The following is a 21,124-nucleotide window of genomic DNA, read 5'->3' as shown; positions in this document are numbered from 1 at the left end:
CTAAGTTTCAAATATTACCCATATATAAAAGGTGGGGGTTTTTTTGGTAAATGATTAGAACATCTTTCTTAGACCTTAAAAGAGAAAATCCAATTCCTTATTACTGTTTAAAATTAAGATACACAAATGAGTACTGCAAACAGCAAGTTAAGGAAAGGATTTGATGGGCAGGATGAAGAAATCAAACTGAGTAGACATCAAAACACGTATCATGGGGAATCAATATATGACTGCAAATATCTTGTGGTTCAAATTGTGAGTGGACTATCTATAGATTGACTGACTGACTGATATATTGATTTTAATCCATCCATCCACCCATATTTCTGAGGAAATGGGGATTTGCTTTCTCAACTGGAAAATGGAACCTCAGAGATCATTTCCAAGGCAAAGTACGACTTAATTACTGAGGAACGTATAACTGCAGTAAAAATCTATATGATTTACAATTTTCAACACTTACACAAACCTTTGCATATTCTTTACTTCCCTAACATTTTACTAACAAATCCCTAGAAGTTTCTATTTTTTAATGTAGAACATTTGTGCTCAAAGTCAAAGATTCAGGAATCTATTATTTCTTGTTTTAGCTTTGATTTTTCCATTGTTCATGTCTCAATATACCACCAGTAGGCTGATAACAAATACTCAGATGTCCTTATCATACTCTGCATTAGATTATATCAGAGTGACAGAGAAATGGCTTAGGTTAAAGAGTTTTTAAGCAAGGACAACTTGGTACAACCAATTTGAACTTCTTCAAATTCACTATTTAAAAAATGCTAAGGCAAACATAGCTCATTTTAATTTTAAAATCTGGCTGTTCACATACACACTAAAGGTATGAAAATGTGTAGAATTTATTTGAATCATGGATAAAAATTTATTAAAATTTAAATTTACTATTGGAAATTCAAGATTTCAAAACTTGTAGAATAATATTCTTTTGTATTATAAACATTACATTTCAGTTATTCTGTTTAATCGGGTTCATGCATTTTCTTCTTTGGAAATATTCATTAGGACAGAGAAACTCGATTACCAGTAGATGGCAGCAGTGCAGTATATTATTCACCTTCAGTTGTATTTAAGGGCAAGTTCAGCAATTTTTCTTTCGGGGGGGGGGAAAAATCAACATTCTTTTGGCGTACTTTCTATGCAATTTAATTCTCCACTTTCTTGGCCCTTAATCGATTTATTCAAAAGTTATTTTTATTTTCTCTATAATTTACTTTTATTGTGATGAACAAATTTAGATTAATTTGGGAAGGCAAATGTATGGGTAAGCAGTGTGTTTGGAGATTAAAATTAGAAAATCTATGTGTGTATGAGACATACCTACATATTTAAGGTTAGTTCATACATATGAATTGGTTCATTTGTGACTTAAATTTAAACATACATCTTAATACCTACACATATTGTGTGAAATTCACTCTTTGTTAATTCACATGTAGGCCAAACACGGCAATAACTGTCTGATGAATCTTATATTACATTAAACTAGTCACAATTCTCCCCATTAGACATTTTATTTCCAATGGAACACGAGTAACAGCTATGAACTGCCGCTAACAAGGTGTGCATCCGAAGTCAAAGTTTCACATAAGACTGAAAAGGCCAATCACCAAATTGATAGATTAACATATGGTTACTTTGATGCCATTTTTGTATTTTTTCTTTTTTTAAAATTTATTTATTTTATTTATATATGTTTATTTTTGGTTGCGTTGGGTCTTTGTTGCTGTGCGTGGGCTTTCTCTAGCTGCAGTGAGCGGGGGCTACTCTTCGTTGCTGCGCAAGGGCTTCTCATTGTGGTGACTTCTCTTGTTGCAGAGCGTGGACTCTAGGCGCACTGGCTTCAGTAGTTGTGGCATGCGGGCTCAGTAGTTGTGGCTTGCGGACTCTAGAGCATAGGCTCAGTAGTTGTGGCGCATGGGCTTAGTTGCTCCACGGCATGTGGGATCTTCCTGGACCAGGGCTCGAACCCGTGTCCCCTGCATTGGCAGGCGGATTCTTAAGCACTGCGCCACCAGGAAGTCCAGTATATTTCTTTTTTCTTAACATATTTCATATGGAACAAACTTAAGTAAATGTACAGAATACATTTCCCAATTTTAGACCCAAACCCATATACTTCCTTTGATTTTAATTTATGTACTTGGTAATTGAGATGTCTTTTCTGAGAGTCTAGCGGATCTATCAGAAAAAGACAATCTTGCTCTCAGCGCACAAATTATTGTATAATAACAGATGAAATACCTTAACAGTATTTCAAAAGTAGATTTCATTTTTATTTCCATTGAATTATATTAATATGCATATACATATAATACAGTGTACTAAATAACTCTCTTGAGAATACAGAGATCATCTATCTGATTCGGGATTTTAATAATTTACTCAGGCATTCTAAAGATAAAGTGGGTCAAATTTCTTATTCAGGGTCTATTATTTATTCTTCTCTATTTTGGATTAAAAAAAGATTATTGTGCACCTAGAAAATATTTTACAATATTCCCAATGGTAGAAAATACCTGGTTGACATGGTCCAGTTTCGGGCATGGTCTTCCTCCATTATAGGGTTTTTCACGCAGCCATTTAGACCGAACCTTCACGCCACTCCCACAGGACTTGCTGCAGCGTGACCAATTGGACCACTCACTGAGCTTGCAGTCTGAGGGGCAGGGGATGATGCAGGCCTCTTCAATGTATCCTGAGTGGAGGAAAATGAGACAAGAGCCATCTCCTCCACATGTCACTTGCCTATTACTACCCACCATTCTAGCTCATTTAGAAGGTCCAAGTTTGACTTGACAGCAACATGCAAATGCAGAGATGTCTCTGTCGTTAGGGACTCAAATTAAATTCTGCAGGAAAATAACACATACATACAGTCACTCTGTTAAAGTAACAGCTGAGCAGCTGTCATATGATCTGCTTAGGATTCATGCTCACCATATTTCAACATTTCTGACTTCCTGACAGCTCGTGTTTAATTGACAATAACCTGTCTGCTGCCATATCATTCTCATGTGGCCAGACTGATACATTAAAAAAATTTTAACAGTTTTCTATAAAATCCTATCTGTTAATGTCACACAAGTTCAAGTGGCTGAGTCCATGCAACATTCTTCCTCAAGAAGAAAGCCAGAGCCTCTCAACCAATATTCAAAAGGAACCATTTAACTTAGCACCTTATGGTTCCCCTTCATTGAAAATCAAGTCTGAGGAAGAAAAATGAAGGATGTTAAATAAACAATGCCTCATATTTTTATAGTGCTGTCAATTTCAAAGCACCTTCACACCTTGTATTCATTTGATTCTCTTGCAGATATTATAAATGTATTGGGCATGTACTGATGCTCTACTGGACAGATAAGAAGACAAATACAGAGAGATAACTGACAAGTGCAAGGTCACACAGTAAGAGACAGGGATAGGATTTCTGAGGTCTAGTCTAGTACTCATTCCATCAAATCTCACAGTCAATTAACTTAAGAGTCTACAGATTTATTTTGAGAAATGGGAGCATTTTCCTTGACCAGTCCCTCACTACCAACTTGGCATTTCACAGTATCAGTTTATCACTATTGTTCTCAAGGCAAGTAAGTGGAAAGAGCAAAATTCCTCTGGTCAAGAGTCGAATGTTGTCGTCTGTCATACTATGGGGAGTGGTTGTTCTTGAAACAAGAAAACACCCTGCTCTTACCATTTTACATCAACATCAAAGATTCGATTTTGAAAATCATTATAATGTAAACAACTTATACTAGGAACTCTAGGTAGATTTTTAAAAATTTTATTGAGACACAATTTATACACTATAAAAATCAGCTCACGTTCTGGTCTTTAATAGAGTCTGAGTTATGCAACCATGACCACCATCTAGTTTCAGAACATCTTCATTACCACAGAAAGAAACCCTATACCTATTAGCAGTCATTTCCCATTTTCCCCTCCCTGGCAACCACTAATCTACTTTATATCTCTAAGAATTCACCTATTCTGAACAATTTATAAAATGAAATCAAACATTATGTTTTATGATTGGCTTCTTTCATTTAATGTAATGTTTTCTGGATTTTTCTATGGTATAGCATGTGTTAGTACTTCATTCCTTTTTATTGACCAAATAGCATTCCATTGTATAGATATATTTTTTTATCCTTTCATCAGCTGATGGACATTTTAGTTGTTTCCACATTTTGTATATTATGAATAATGCTGTGAATATTTGTGTACAAGTTTCTGTATGGACAAGCTTTCAATTCTCTTGGGTATATATCTTGGAGTGTATTTAACTTTTTGTAGAAGTACCAAACCGTTTTCCAAAGTGACTGTGCCATTTTACAATTACACTAGCAAGGTATGAGTGTTCCAATTTCTACATTTGTCAAAACTTATTATGTCTCTTTATTTTAGTGTCCTTTGAAGAAAAAAGTTTTAAATGTTAGTGAAGTCCAATTTATCTATTTTTACTTCGGTTGCTTGTGCTTTGATGTCCTATCTAGGAAACCATTATCTAATCCAAGGACATAAAGATTTACACCCATTTTTTTCTTCTAAGAGTTTTATAGTTTTAGTTCTTATATTTAAGTATATGCTTCATTCTGAGTTATTTTCGTATATGTTAAAACATAGGCAGTCCAATTTCATTCCTTTGTATGTGATTCCCAAGTTACCCCAGGCCCATTTGTGGAAAATACTATTTTTTCTACAGTGAATTGTTTTTGTACCCTTGTTGATAATCAGTTGACTATAAATGTAAGGGTTTATATCTGGATTCTAAATATCACTCCACTGATCTCTATACCAGCACGACACTGTCTTGATTACTGTCACTTTGTAGTACGTTTTGAAATCAGGAAGTCTGAGTCCTCCTTTGTTCTTTTTCTTCCAAGAAAGTTTTGGGTCCCTTACATTTCCACATACATCTTTGAATCAGCTTGTCAATTTTTGCCCCAAATGGCAGATTTTGATAGGAATTGTGTTGAACAGTTTGATCAATTTGGGAGTATTGCTATCTTAACAATCCAGGTACATGGAATTTCTTTCCATTTATTTAGGTATTCTTTAATTTCTTTCAGTGATGTTTTGTAGTGTTTAGTGTATGTCTTGCACTTCTTAAACTTATTCCTAAGTATTTTATTCTTTTTATTCTAGACAGATTTAAAAGAGAGCCAACAAACACTGATTTCTTTTATTACAGTGAAATAAGACCACCTAAAAACCAGTATGACAGATCTAATCTATAAGCTTGTGCCCAAAGTGTCCTGACTTGATACAGTGTTAAAAAGCTAGCCAACTTACTACATAGTATATCCTAGCCTTGCTTTATAAATTACCTGGAACACATGTTAAAAGTACAGGTTTCTGGCAACCCCAGACATTACAATACAGTTCCTTTGGGATACTGCCTGATTTTTGGAACTTAATATATTTTCTTGTGTTTATTCATCACTCCCTCTCTTTTTAATTGAAAATTTTCTTATTAAGTTAATTGTAGACACATATATTTGTAAGAAATAATATAGAAAGGTCCCCTGCATACTTTCCCCAGTTTCCTACAATGGTAACTAAAGTATAATTTCAACCCAGATACTGAGATTGATACAATCCATTGAGTTTATTCAAGTTTCACCAGTTTTACTTGTACTTATTCGTGTGTGTGTGTGTGTGTGTGTGTGTGTGTGTGTGTATGTGTGTGTATAGGACTGAAATTAAGGAACTCTGTTGTAAGACACAGGAAGAATCAGCAAAATCTGGGTGAGAAGTAGTTTTGTGGTATATTTCTCTCTATATTATCTTCTATATTTTTGTCAAATATACACATCACCTGTTTTAAACTTATTGTAGTCTCGATACACAAAAGTGTATCTTTCAAAAGTATAAAGTTCACTGAACACATGCATGAAACCCACACTACTCCAGAACCCTCTTTTGTGTTGCCTTCCAATCACTACCTTTTCTCACATGGGCAACTACTACCCTGATTTCTTACAATCTAGAACTGTATTACTTTAAAAAAATTTATGTAAATGGAATCATACAGCACACACCCATGCGTGCTAGCCTTCTTTCACCCTACGTTGTGATGTGAGATTCATCCATACTGTTGCACGCTGTTGAAGATTATTCATTCTAATTAATGTATAGTACTCTACTGTGTGACTATATTATGGGTTTTTAATTCATTCTATTGTTTGTGAGCATTTGGGTATTTTTCAATGGCAAGCTATTATCAACTGTACTGCTATGAGCATTCTAGAACATGTCTTTTGGTGAACATACATATGCATTTCTGTTAGGCATATTCCTAGGAGTGAATTTGATGCCTCAGGGGATACGCATATTATATCAGCAAATTGTAAGTATAAAAGAAAACTTTTTAAAAAGATGGGATCATGAATTTGGTATGAAGAGCAGGATGCAATGAAAGAATGCTCAAAAGTGGGAATTAGTCTCAGAGAATCTTCAAGGGGGCAGATGTGTCAGCCGGGGCTTTGCCAGCTGTGAGATACTGAAGACAGAAAGAAGATGTTAATGTTGAGTTTTGAATGTACTTCTGATATTGAAGAAGACTTTTGGAGTATTGATAATAATCAGAGGGAAGTCCAATAGAGAACTGAAAAAGTACTTTACAATAGTGTTTACCAAAATTTTGAAAAGCATAACTGTTCTTCAAACAGATTACCATGACCTACTTAAAGCTCAGACTTTGACTTTAAGTATGGTTTGAGGTGGGAAAACAAGCCCAGCTCACTATCTTGAGTTAAAATATGGAGAAAAACATTCTCCTTTTCAATCAACACAGCCAGTAAATAAATCTATAAAGTGTCCGATACTTAAAAATGTAAGTCCTGATAGGGCCAGTAATAATTTGTGTTTCATAGGAATAGTTTAAGAAATAGAATCAAACTGTACAAATGTCTAAAGTCACTTCCCAATGAATGCCATCTGTAACCAGATTATTTAATGTTTGTAAAAGACAATGAATTAAGAAGAAATCCCAACTATTTCCAAATATTATCAATAGCTTAGTTAAAGGACACTAGTATTTCAAAGGTAATAAATTATTGAAATATTTCTAGAATTGCATTTTCCACCTTGCTAAAGATCAAAATGACTGCAAAAGTAAACCTCTAACCTTTTTGTTATTCAGTAATTATAGTTGAAAATAGAATCACATGAGTTTTCATGTCACTACTTCAGAGTAACAGATAAATGGAAATTCTTTCTTTCCATTTTATCTGTTGAAGTATTATGGCATTGGTAAAATATGTCATGTCTGACTTTAGTCTGATTCACACTGTATTTTCAAGTAAGCAGATATAAAATTTTTATGTTGGATCTTCCAATAAAGTATTCCAGAGGACGTCTCTCAAATAAAACTCAATCTACTAAATTGTTGAAAGATACAAATTAGGCACTGAGATAAAGACAAAACTGCAAAAGAGTATAATGCTTAGCATTCCATTTTAATCTTCTAGTGTGTAACAACATTAAATAATTGCCTGTCATGTTTATCTAGTACAATTAAAACCCTTAATGCTACTAGTGAACTGCTAGATAAGCATTCCCCTGTCTTCTCTGCTAAGATCATTTGTGAGGGCAATTAACGCCAAACAATCATGGGGGATAGAAGACAGAAGCATTTGAAGCGTTTTAAGGCTAAATAAACTGCTGGCATCTTGTAGCAATTTATGGCTCCTGAGGAATGCTGGAATAAAATAAACAACTTCACAATTAGGGTGTTAAAACTTTAGTAGCAGGCTTCCCTGGTGGCGCAGTGGTTGAGAGTCCGCCTGCCGATGCAGGGGATACGGGTTCGTGCCCCGGTCCGGGAGGATCCCACATGCCGCGGAGTGGCTGGGCCCGTGAGCCATGGCCGCTGAGCCTGTGCATCTGGAGTCTGTGCTCCGCAACAGGAGAGGCCACAACAGTGAGAGGACCGCGTACCGCAAAAAAACCCACAAAAAACCTTTAGTAGCTCAATACTGAACCTGACACATGGAAAAATCAAACTCGTGGCTTCTGATTGTATTTTTTGTATCTATATCTATTCTGATGGCTGCTTTCAGGTTGAAATGAATACAGAACACTAGCAGGCTTTATGTGGCAACCAGAGGACTTACTGCCTTTGACATGTATCCAGTCAGCTCATTCATTTGAATTATAAATGTGCAGATAAAGTAGCTTTCAGCAACCCTCACGATTACTATATTGTGCTGTAGAAAGGTGCACTGTTGATAGATTAAAGAATTCATTTTGAAAGCACGTGGAAAATATTGGTTGGTTCTGATTTACAGCTGTGTGAATGAGCAACGCTGGCACTCTATCTGAAACATCTAGATTAATCTCAAAAGAGACCTGAAAAATCTCTCCTACTTAAATGTGTGTTATATGCACATGACTGCAATCGTGAATGAGAACACTTAGCTAGAACTTTATCTACTGTGGTCCCTGTGGATTTGAAAATACTGAAAAATATCATTTAAAAATATTTTCAAAATGAACAGAATATTCTTTTGTATATATATTAAGAACTGATAACTTGAAAAGCTGCTGAAACTAAACTACTCTGTATATATCCAAACTCCTATAATTGACTGTTCTACCCAGATTCTTATATCCAATGTATGAAAAGTTATGAATCAACACTGGGCAATCAAAATTTTCATAGTGAAGTGTTCAGGTAAATTTATGTAACCGCAATGAAATGCTATTTCATTTATATTTATTTGTTTTTTATACATATGAAGGTGTATCTCTTCATATCTGCTAAATACTTACAGATTTTCTCAGAAAATTTCAACATTTTTTTTTTAAATAATTTTATTTTTTACTTTTGGCTGCGTTGGGTCTTTGTTGCTGCATGCAGGCTTTCTCCAGTTGTGGTGAGCGGGGGCTATTCTTCGATGTCGTGCACAGGCTTCTCATTGCGGTGGCTTCTCCCATTGCAGAGCACAGGCTCTAGGCGCACAGGCTTCAATAGTTGTGGCTCGTGGGCTCTAGAGCGCAGGCTCAGTAGTTGTGGCACATGGGCTTAGTTGCTCCGTGGCATGTGGGATCTTCCCGGACCAGGGCTTGAACCCATGTCCCCTGCATTGTCAGGTGGATTCTTAACCACTGCGCCACCAGGGAAGCCCTCAACATTAGTTTTTTTTGTTTGTTTTTTTTTTTTTTTTTGTGGTACACGGGCCTCTCACTGTTGTGGCCCCTCCCATTGCGGAGCATAGGCTCCGGACACGCAGGCTCAGCAGCCATGGCTCACAGGCCTAGCTGCTCTGAGGCATGTGGGATCTTCCCAGACCGGGACACGAACCCATGTCCCCTGCATCGGCAGGCAGACTCTCAACCACTGTGCCACCAGGGAAGCCCTCAACATTAGTTTTAATTGCTGTGGGATTTTGTAGCTGTTGCTATTCCAATACTGGGAGATTACCCAATGACTAGGCACCTTCAGATTCAGGTAGCATACCTATGTACGAGTTCACCATCAAGGCCATTTCTTATAGCAAACTCTAAAACTCTCTGCTGTATAACAAAGACTTTGGCTGGTCTGTTTCCCTGATTCCTGGGAGGCAGCCTTGAAGCCCTGAAATTTCCTGAGTGAGAGGAGTATCTTTGTTATTCTTGTTGGGTCTCTTGGACTACATGTGAAATTATGATAAGAAGATGTCTAAGGAAGGGGTATGATTATACCACCAAACCAAAGACCAACCATGTGTTTAAAAGGTTGGGACTTTAAGCCACTTGATATCCTCCCAAACTCTGGGGAGAGGGGATTGAGTTCAACTGTGTGGTCAATGATTCAACTGATGCCTACATAACATGACCCCCCAGAAAGCTCTGGATACAAAAGCTCAGGCTGGTAAAGCACAACCATGGGCCAAGAGGGTGATGCCTCCTAGCTCCATGGGGAGACAACATGGACGCCTTGTGTTTGGGACCTTCCCAGCCCTCGTCTATGTGTCTCTTCTATCAGCTGGTTCTGATTTTTATCCTTTTGCTATAATAAAACTGTAATTGTAATGGTGCTTTCCTGAGTTCTCTGAATCGTCCCAGTGAATTGTTGAACCTGAGGGGGTAGTGGGAATCCCCAAATCTGTAGCCAGCTGGTCAGAAGTGAGGTTGACTGGGGACCCTGAAAGTGCACAGCTAGTGTGTCTGAAGTGAGAGCAGTCTTATAGAGGACTGAGCCCCCTAACCTGTGAAGTTTGCCCAAATCCAGGTGGTTAGTGTCAGAATTGCATTCTACTTTCAGATGTATATTTTATTAAAAAAGGAAGTAAACTTATTTATGAAAGAGCCCGTATCTATAGTTTACTTATTCAACCAAATTAAAACTTTGGGAATAATTACATACATTAAGGCATTTATGGACGTTTCACCCCAAATTTAACATTTATAACTTTAACTAATATTAAAATATTAACTAATATTAAAAATCAGAAAAACGTTCTAAGAACCCACTTTGGAAGTAGGGCTTTGTCAGCAATATAAACATCATATTTGATGGAGTGTTCAGATTATGGAATAACGGGAAATAAATTAACTTTGAAATTTAGTAGAGTGATTTTTTTTTAACTTGATCCAATGCAGGGCACTGTTCTTTCAGTCAACAAGAATCATATACTGACACTGAAGTATTTCCAAAGGATAATCTTTAAACACTAGTTTGCTGGATTCTAGTAAGTGTTAAACATAATTTTTATAAAAAGCATTCTGTGGTCAAATAAGTTGGAAAATTGTTGCGTTAAGCAGGTCTCTTCACCCCGAGCTTTCCTTCTTTTTTTTTTTTTTTCTGATATGAACTGTGAATCTCTAGGAGACTGACTCAGACACTGCAGTCTATGCTTATTAACTTTTTCCTATAGCATCTCACTGGACCAGTGAGAAAAAGATCAACAGATCATCATGATATGTTGTAATTATAATGCATTAAAACTGGATTCACGTTTTGAGCTGTACAGAGTTTTAATGTTTAATCGGGCCTTTTATGTCCATTTCCAGATATGGAAAAAAATGCAAAAGTCAACAAAACCCCCAAACTTAAGAAAGTTTCTTTTTAAATTATTTTATACTTTAAAGTTTTAAAGCATTAAAGGTCAAACCTATGGCAAACGGAGAGGAAACTTATGCAGATAAACTTCCTGACATTTTTTTAATGACTATTTTAAAAGACCATTTTGTTTTCTGTAAATTAACTAAAATCTCCTGTAAGGGCTAAATTGGCCTTCAATGCGACTACGAAGAAATGGGATAAACATGAAGAGTAACTACAAGTACAGATCTTCCTTTCAAATTTAACTTTAAAATGTCCACAGATGTGTTGGTGTGCTCTCAGGTTACTTTTGTTTGTTTGTTTCCTAAATTTTATTTAAGAATTCATACAAAATACTCCAGATAACTGAGTTTAAATCCTCATCGTCCTCCTCTTCTTCATTTTGATTAATCTGGAAGTAACGTAATTCGTAACTTTCTTTGCTGTTAGCAACTACGCGTAACCAATCACGGAGATTCTTCTTCAAATATTTTTTGGTGAGATATTTCAAATACCTTTTGGAAAAAGGCACCTCGGAAGTTACAGTGATCTTGCTTTTGCTTCTTTCGATTGTTACAATACCTCCTCTGAGATTCCCAGCTTTTCCATTCACTTTGATTCTTTCCTGAAGAAACTGCTCAAAATTGGCCGCATCCATGATTCCATCTTCTACAGGATGGGTACAGTCAAGAGTAAACTTCAGGACCTGCTTCTTTTTTTTGCCCCCCTTCACCACAAGCTTTTTCACTGGCGCCATCGCCGCAGCGGAGGCAGAAAAGGGTCAGGTTACTTTTTGAGCCCATTGATATGGCTTATGTCTAATATATAGTGCCTTCTTCATGCATTTACCAAAGAAAATTCCTTATGCATAAGCTTTACTCACTACATGACCATTCTGATGATGCTTTGAAGTAGAAAAAGACCTATGTTTTAAGACCTATGTTTTAAGAATGAGACTAAACTCAACTAATGGGACAGAGAGCTTTACAATTATTTTGGATTGCAGGACATTAATGTAACAGGAATCTATATGAGGGTCAGTATCTTTATGAATTATGAAACCTTGTAACACAAGTAATGAACAACTCTGTGATTATATCAATAACATTATCATAGATATCAGCAAGATTACCACTCCTAGCCATTTCACTGAAATTATTGTTATCCTTCCTTTAAGGCATTAAGGGGAAAACGAGGTCAGAGACCAACAGAAAGGATGTGGAGTAAAACATAATAGCAGAACTTGTTGATAAAGGCAAAGATAAACAAATTTTTTTGTTGCTGTTGCAAATAATGAATTGTTCTTGGCAGTTAAATTTATTTTAAGCAGTGAAACACTTTCTTCCTAAAAAGCTGGAAACCCAGTAGGTGTATGGGATATTCTGGAGGCTATGTTTGACAGCCTGGCCTGAGGGGCTCCATGGAGCCCAGTTTGAAAACCCTGTAAGTAAGTAACAGATGAGTTGAGGTCTCGGTGACATGGAGCACACAGAATCAAATGATAACACCAGATGTTTTTCCATCACACACGACACGATGGTAGCTGCAGGAAAATTTCCAAGGAAAGTCTCCCTCATCACCTCTATAGTCCCCCTTCAGGGATCCTGTCAGAAAATAATGCTGGTATCCACACCTTATTTAAATTCGACCCTAGACACCTGCTTTCTTTTTGTACCCACATATCCACAGTAGCCCCTTCTTTATTTCCCTGGTTCTTTAAACTTGCAACTGCTACTTCAGGAAAAGTCTGTTCCTCACTCCCTGCCTGTCTTTTACATTTGAAAGGAAAAAGATCTCAATTGTGAATGATGACTGCAAAAGCAACACTAGCTTCATCTGTACTATCAAATGAAAGATTTAAATTCTGAAATGAATTAGACATTAAAAAAAAATACCACCAACTGAAAAAGCTTTTCAGAGAAATCAGAACTCCATTTCAGCTTATTTACAAAACTCTATTGCCTTTTCTCCCCGGTTTAATCAAACCTGCTCTTCCTCAAATACAAGCATCCACTACGATAGGGCACAATTTCTCACTCAATTTTGTTTCTAATTAACCTCTAATATTAAACTTATATCATCTTCTATAAAATCCCATTACAAAAAGGAATACATTCCAGGTATATTATGGTTGAGTGGTCATGTAGGTTATCCTCAGAATCTACTCTCCTCATATTCATAATTATTTTTATCAGATGTACCCTGAGTTCCACAATGTCTTAAAAGTACATGCTCTTGAACTAAAATCTACTTGTAGACTGAGTACTCTCTGAATTTTAAAAAATTCAGTTGGGCACTTGTACCACAAATACACCCAGGATGTATTCCTTTTCTAAGTTTTGTTGATGGTCTTTTTTTGTTCCTGTAAATTCTCATAGAAAAAAACCCCCACACCTGTGGCATGTATACTAGAATTTATGACTGACTAAGGCAGCATCTGGTATTTACAGTTCCTTACAACATCAAGGGATATCATTTAAACATGATACCTGCTTTAAAATCATCCACAGCATAACTTCGGGAGGCTGGTGAAATAGGATGTAGATCGCTTAGGCTATTAGGCAGTAATGTTAAATGCTGCCATATAAGGGTCAGCTATAGTTATAATATGAAAATATTTTATTAAAAAGCTTTTGTTTCACTTGTAAAATTTGTAGAGCTTTCTTTTTATTGTAATACTTAGTGCTGCAGTGCAAACTACCTATGAAACAACCTGTAAGAAAGACTTTGGGTGCCAGCAAGGGTTTTACAAAATATCAAGTTTTAACGGGCATACTTTGAATCCTACAGATGCTTAGAAAACCAACTGATAAAGCCATTCATTAATGTTCAGAAGGTTCTCTGTAATATCATTCATAAACATACTAGGCAAAGAGAGAAAGCTTGGAAGAATTAATGTAAATCATTATATTTAAAACTTAATGTCAAAGGGAAATTAATCTTACACTAATAAGGCATTAGACAAACTATGCTGAACAATTCAATAGTGACTACAGTTAAAAGACAAACTGAAATAATTAAAAGGGTGTAATGTGACCTACAATAAGTAGTACAGCTGCTTAAATGCCAGCATGATGGTCAAATGGCAGTACAAAGTACTGAGAATTTTAGAGTCGTTGGATCGTGAATACTGAGTGCACAAAGTCAAATGCACACAACACTTCAATATAATATTGTATTCTGCTTATGAATAGAGCAGTAAATAAACCCAGAGCTCTCTCTTATTTCTCTATCTGAACCAAAAAACTTTCCTCAGGGCAATCATTAACTTGCCAATATCCTTTCCACAGAAGATCCTATAGACTCATTCTGTTTTCAAAATCATACCTACACAGGCATTCACTTTATAAAGACACATCTTTGCAAATTTCAAAAGTTCCCTAATGTTCTCTTGCCCACAACGGGTAAGCAAGTGAACTATCTCCTGTGAGATATTTTGCCTAAGACAGCATCACATTGTGATCCTCTAGGACATGATCTTCACAGGTCTTTCACACCAAGGTTAATAAAGCTTATGATCCCTACCAAACCCTGTGAGTGTCTGCATGACCCAGAGAAGTAGTCTTAAACTTTAAATGTGTTATAGAACCCCCTGGGGATCTTGTCAGAATGCAGAAGGTCTGCAGTGTAGGTTGAATTTTGCATTTCCAATGGTTTTTCTGTGATGCCTATGCTGCTCCTCTGTAGGTGGCTTTCTGAGTAAGAAGGGTTTAAATCCTAGCTGGCAAATGACAGCACAGGCTGACAGCCTGTTTTTGTAAATAAAGTTTTACTGGAACATAATTGTGTAATTCACTCATATATTGTCTATGGCTGCTTTCATTCTATAACTGCAGAATTGGGTAGTTGTTACAGACTTTTTAGCCTGCAGAGCCTGAAATATTTGCTATCTGGCCCTTTAGGAAAACATTTGGTAACAAGTAATCTAACCAAATAGCTGATTCTTGAGTTTCCTCATGGATTCTCCAAATTGGTATTTGATAGGTATCAAAGCAACATATTACTTTTAGGCGATAGGAGACCTATGTATATTAAACAGCAGGGGCTCAGGAAGAACAGTCATATCAGATAGGCCTTTCTGCTTACTTGATATTGACAGATGATAAAATATCACAAATAAAATTAAGTTCAATTTTAGAATATCTATTGATAGTACATGATGGCTTAAACTCCCTATAAGGAACAGCAAAGACAAATTTGCTGAGAGTAAAGACTGAAGAGAAGTGTCTGGAAGGAATTATGTAACTCAAAGAGCTCAAGACTTCAGCATCTGACATTTTTACACTTTATCCAATTTGCCTTCAAAGTGTTCCTTTGAGATAAATCTAATAGAAATGTTATTCCTTATTTTCTCAAGGAAAGATGAGTGGACACACAGAGAATTAAATGAACATTCCATACTCCCAATTAAAGTTGTAAACACAGGCTGGGAAAAAGCAAGTTGTCACAATTACTAATATAAACCAAGAGATTAAGCTGTTGTCCAAATCTGGTGTTGTACAAAGCAGGCAATTCTGAACAATAAGCTTTAAACTGGAATAAAGAGACTTACCAATATCGATATTACTGGACTAATTCAGTGGAATGGGTGTGTGACTATTATTTCTTCTACCTACCAATTAGTAGGAGGAGAGAAGCATAAATATTTGATGAATATCATATAGAAAGTTTGTGGCATGTATATAGTTTATTCCAAAGATCTTAGTTGTTCTCAGTGATCTGTTTGATTACATTCCAGAACTGTGACACAGAGGGAAGGACACCGTCTGGAAAAAAGGAAGTGTCCAAGCCTGATTGTGGATAAAATACAGCTACAAAAATTCTCTCCACCTCTTCACTCATTCACTCATTCTACAAATATTTACCGAGCACCTACTACTGTTCTAGGTGTTTGGGATACATGAGTGAATAAAGTAGTCCAAGATACCCTCATCAATCTACATTTTTGTACAGGATAAAACAAAAACAATAAATACAATAAATGAGTAAATTATATGGTATGTTATAGAGTGATACATGCTTTTGAAATACAAAAAACAGAGCAGAATAAGGGCTTTTGGGAGATCTGGGTAGGATTGAGGGGCAGCATAATAAAATTCTATCACTTATGTTTAAATGAAAGTCTTGTATATGTGCACCTTGCATAAGCTAGGTTACCTCTAACATTCTTTAAAATATCAAGATTAAATGATATAATAAAAAAAGTTCCAGAAATTCTACCTCTTGTTCTGTGAAATTTTAGAAGTGATTAACTTGAGAAGTACCTAGTACTATGTGCCAAGGCAATCAATTTCTAGTGAACCAATTAATTAAGATCTCAGAGTATTCTAGCAGTAAGTAGAAAATGTGTAATTTGGTTTTTTAATGATTTATCATCTGTTGCTAATAGTGACACCATTCAAGATTTCATATCAAAAGTAAATATACATAATTTGTATTATGATATCAGGATAAATGCCAAAAATGTATTTATATATCAACATTTATGCAGGAACTATATTTAATACCATATATCAGGATGGATGAACACTTATGTGGCTCCCAAGGTATACTTTAAGATCTGATTTTTGTTGTATCGATATATTGCTTTTCAGTACACAGTCTATTCTTATGAGAAATTCCAGACATAATAGAATTGTGCCTCGAGTTTCAGACATTAAAAAAAAGAAAGTGACCACATGGGAAATGACCTAAAATAATATACTTAAGCTGATGAAAGTCAAACTGTTTTATCAGTATAATAACTGATAATATGATCCACAGATGGATAACACAGATTAAGTAGAAATGCCATAAGGCCACTATTGAATAGGGTAGGGGATTAGTGTCTTTGTACTGCATGCACGTGGGGATCAATTTTATGTTTAAACTGAAAGCCGTAAGAGACTTTCTTGAAAGCCACTTTAAACCCCATTCCCACCATTCATCTGGAAGCTGCTTTGGCTGAGCAAAGGCAGTGCTCGTAGAAACTGCAAGTTAGCGCATGCCTAGGACAGAGCATCAAAGTGACAGCACTCCACTATCACTATCGGCATTGACAGAACAGCAGCAGTAATTCCAAACAAATCAGGCAAGAGACACTCAATTTCCTCAGACTTTGAGTAAAAATGTTAGTAGACGCTAAAATATCCCATTAGACATCCATCTTAGATCAGATTTAAGGAGAAAGGAGTGATGTTGGATAGACACAAAGAACTAAACTGGAACAGTTCACTTAAACTAAACATCTTAGATCCTTTCACAAGCTCCATGAAGTTCAGTGCTGCCAGGGACCCATCTTTTTTTCTACATGTGCTTTTCTTCTAGAATACACTACTGAATTCTTCATGCTTTGAATTGACAGTGCTAAGGCAGAAAGTCTACTGCCTTTGGCCAATTTCAGTTTTTCTGTACTTTTACTTTCTTCAAGGGATCAAACATTTTCGTGAGAGTCACAGGATATTTTTAAAGTTTTTTTTTTTTTTTCTAAAAATAAGATTGACTCTTAAGTGTCTTACTGAAGCTCTCATGCATCTAATTAACAGGTCAAGGTAAAAGCGAGAATATATGAGTCATTTTGAAAGCTCAAAGGTTATGTTAAAAACAAATGATTATCTTGGCGATTCACTAAGCATAACAATTTAAAATGTGAGCAAACACTTACATGCTACATTTCAGGAGAAACATTTTTAAAGTGATCTTCACTTTTACATTTTAATGACTAACTATGACCTTCTACATTATTATATCAGCTCAGAATGCGAAGTGCATTTACATTTTTCCTGGTATCTAATTAATAGCACCAATGTTATTTGATATAGAGAATAAAAAACTCAATTACTCTTACAGAAGTTTTTCAAGGCTTACTAAACTCTTTTTAGTTATTGTTCTAAATGCATGGAATAATCTTAAACATAGCAATGCATGCATGCTAAATACTTATATCTAGAGCTTCAACATAATGGACTCTTATAATGGGGGCTTATATCACTAGACTTTGATAAAACAGTAATTATGAGATAAGGTAAAAAATAAAAGTCAGGGTTTCTGAAAACTGTTTTGGGGACAGATTTAAGAGATTCCATAAATGTGTCACCATGATACCCCATAATGGCTTATATATGTGAGATGGTCCTCTTAGTTCATCTTGTTTTCTGAACCATATAATAAAACTGGAGGAGCACTGTTCCAACAGCAGAAGTTACTTCAGCAAGGTTGGAGGGTAACTACCATATCCCTCTCTCCCAGTAATTTAACTTATCTTTGTTAGGTCACCTCCATGAAGAGAGGAGAATCACTGTCCAGTGTTTGCAAATATGTGACATCCATGATTCAGGCTGACCCACTGTAAACTGATCTCATTCCATAATAAAAGGACAGATACATTAACATAAAAGAATGAAGAAATATTGCTTAAGGCTGACTATATTATGATGTAGAACGAAAGAGTTCACTGCATACTATGGTCAAAACCACTCTTTATAAACTTTGGGCAATTCAATTATTGTCACAGTATTTTAGCTTCTTCTTGATTTTTTGTTTGGAAATCAAAAGTTTCCAAAGTGTATGTCCCTTTTTCTATTTCTGTTTGTTTGGGCCAATCTCAGCTTAATGAGGAATAAATGAGATGTTTGAGTTTTCACCAACTGCAGCTTTCAGTCTTTCTCCTCTGCCACTTGATATCTTAGGCACGTCACAAATCTTGCCAGTTCGGTTATTAAAAGTCTGTCTAGTTTAACACTTTATTCTCAAATTAAATTCAATCTTCTCTTCTCCTCCCTCCTTTTCTGTACACGGACTTGTGGGGATTGCTGAGCCTATTCAGTAGACTCTGGATCTGCCCCAAGGGAAGTTTCTGGCACCATTTTTGCCTACATGTAAGGCTTCCTTATCACCAACTTTGGGACTTAGTTGCCAACTTCTAGACAACAAGACAAGTGCCACCGAATGTCCTGTTACATATAAATGATATAGCAATACATACATAGCGGTGCCCCTAAGGTTCAATTTAGAACACACTCCTGTAAACTCTCATTTCTCTCCATTCTGATACACTTGCATTTCACCTCCGCCCCCAAAGACAGCAAATGTATAACAGTGAAGAAAAGTTGGATTACCGTGGCTGTTACATCTGGATGTCTCCACGAGCCTGCCATTTTGATCGTAGCATGCCATTGCTTGGTAACGATATCCTTGACCACATTCCTTGATGTCTCCTTGTACCTTCATTCCCAGCAACACTTCCACTTTCCCCTCTGGCAAAATGCAGTCTGACCAGTTCCCCACAGGCTGTGCATTATACTTGTCACAGGGACAATACTGCGTCTCAATCAGGGGGTACAAATGAGAATTTTTACATTTTTCCTTCTTTTTACTTTTTCCTGTGGAGAAAATTAAGTTGGAAAATATCATCATTAATATCAAGCATCCCTAAGTTTTCTCCTTTCCTAAACATCCTTTATTTTTAACTGTATTCAACAGTAGCCTATAAATAAATGCTATTTTCCCCCTCTGTAGTGCTTTCTATGTAGGCTTTTGTTAGCTCTGGGTGCTTTGCATAGTGAAATTTCTCTTATTTGCTCACTTAAAAATAGCCCATTTTGAATAAGACACTAACTGTTGTGCTGAATTTTACACTCCTCAAAATGATTAAAATCCTCTCAAATGATCATGTGCTTTCACTGACTGGGGAGTTTGAGGTAACTGCACAATTCTCTCCTTCATAACATGTGCAAAAATATGAAATGGAGAGAGAGAGTCACTGCACTGACCTGTACAGTTAAGTAACTCTTTTGTTAAGTCCAAATAGATGGTTTAGTTATACAGGATTACGATTCAGAAAGTGAGGTTTTTGCATTTACTTTTCTGATTGTGATTTTGCATCTTTCAGTATTTCTGAAAAATAATCACTTTGACATACTTGGTGATTAATGTAGGAAATAATAATAATCAAAATTAAGATATTTAATATCACAATAAAAATATTAGAAATGGTTTGTGAATAAATTGAAATAAATTCCCTTTTAAAATAAAAAGACCTTGAGTATAACAGTAATATGTGCCTGAAAAATATCATTATTTTAATTAGATCATAATTTATATTATGTCATATATGTTATATACTTTTAATTATACTGCATGTAACTAATTACATATGTTTTACATATATTTATCTCTAACTTTCATAAGCTGCCTTATATAATTTTCAACAGTTTTCATTATGACAGCTGGATCATTTTGCAACTTTAAATTCTGAATACTCTACTAGCACCAATATTTTTAGGTTTCTTTTGCCACTGACAATATTTTTGAGTGCATCAGAGTTTAGTTCAATATGATGGATCCTGTTCCTGCTCGTTATATTACAGCTTTCTGTCATTGTGACTACCTTTTAAAATGTGTTTTCAGGTACAGAATTAATGTCATATTTCTCGTCTAGGATATGAAGGATAATCTGAGGTTGACAGTGAGAATGGCTTAAGAAAGTGAAGTGGCAACCTTTCCCCATGTTCCTAAAAAACTTTTCTCCAAGTACTTCACTGTCTGTAGGTAATCCACCAAAGGTACACGTTTAAACCAAAAATTAATCTACCGCATATTGTATAGGGAGACAGAGTTCAGTTTTCAAGGCTGCTTTTTCTTTCTACTAAAGGTACATAATGCATCTGTCACTGCCAACTTACATCAAAATACGGCTCTGAATCCATTGCCGTATTATGTGTTAGTATAACAATAATAATGCATGTCTGTGCATTTTCCAAATACATTGTCAGAACTATCCTGGCCTGACTTTTTACTGTGTTTTTCTGCCTTGACAAGTGTTGGCTTTGGCATCCCAATTATTCTTACCAACAATGGTGCGCTTTCTGGTCCTAACTGCACCACAGTCTCCACTGCAAGAAGAAAACTTGGACCAGCTGGTAAACTGACAGTCATCTTGGCAAGGAATCTGGCAGGCTTGGGTGAGGGCTGGCACGGGGCCTGCATACCGGAGACACTCATGGATACCAGCCTGTCCACCGTCTTGCTTTCGACAAGTAATGGCTAAAGGAAAAGCAAAAAGCTGTTTATCATGAATCTGAATGTCTGTAATTA

General features: G+C 36.0%; 2 protein-coding genes and 1 long non-coding RNA gene across 4 annotated transcripts in view; 1 reads left to right on the top strand and 2 right to left on the bottom strand.

Annotated features, from left to right (window-relative positions):
* The window catches only part of LOC307191610, a 98,702-nt gene extending 81,243 nt beyond the window's left edge, over positions 1 to 17,459 (top strand). For both annotated transcript variants that reach the window (XR_013829807.1, XR_013829808.1), the window contains one exon: positions 15,789 to 17,459. This is a non-coding gene — a long non-coding RNA (uncharacterized lncRNA). The remainder of the gene's footprint in view (positions 1 to 15,788) is intronic.
* THSD7A (thrombospondin type 1 domain containing 7A) overlaps positions 1 to 21,124 on the bottom strand; it is a 458,451-nt gene that overhangs the window by 39,270 nt on the left and 398,057 nt on the right. The window contains exons 12-14 of the mRNA XM_079931758.1: positions 20,879 to 21,073; positions 19,147 to 19,410; positions 2,538 to 2,716 (exon numbers count right to left, since the gene is read on the bottom strand). Of these exons, the coding sequence (XP_079787884.1) occupies positions 2,538 to 2,716; positions 19,147 to 19,410; positions 20,879 to 21,073 (638 nt within the window). The remainder of the gene's footprint in view (positions 1 to 2,537; positions 2,717 to 19,146; positions 19,411 to 20,878; positions 21,074 to 21,124) is intronic.
* LOC307191546 (large ribosomal subunit protein eL22-like) lies at positions 10,708 to 12,363 on the bottom strand. Its single transcript, XM_079931666.1, has one exon. The coding sequence runs from the start codon at positions 11,805 to 11,807 to the stop codon at positions 11,376 to 11,378; it is 432 nt and encodes a 143-aa protein (XP_079787792.1). The 5' UTR covers positions 11,808 to 12,363; the 3' UTR covers positions 10,708 to 11,375.

The sequence above is a fragment of the Stenella coeruleoalba genome (genome assembly GCF_951394435.1).
Source record: "Stenella coeruleoalba genome assembly, chromosome: 9".
NCBI lineage: Eukaryota > Metazoa > Chordata > Mammalia > Artiodactyla > Delphinidae > Stenella > Stenella coeruleoalba.
Note: the sequence above shows the minus strand (reverse complement) of the source record. Positions and strands in the feature narration are given on the sequence as shown.

What these genes read in the sequence shown, in the direction of transcription:
- LOC307191546 (XM_079931666.1), bottom strand. Translation starts at nt 11,807, where the DNA reads ATGGCGCCAGTGAAAAAGCTTGTGGTGAAGGGGGGCAAAAAAAAGAAG.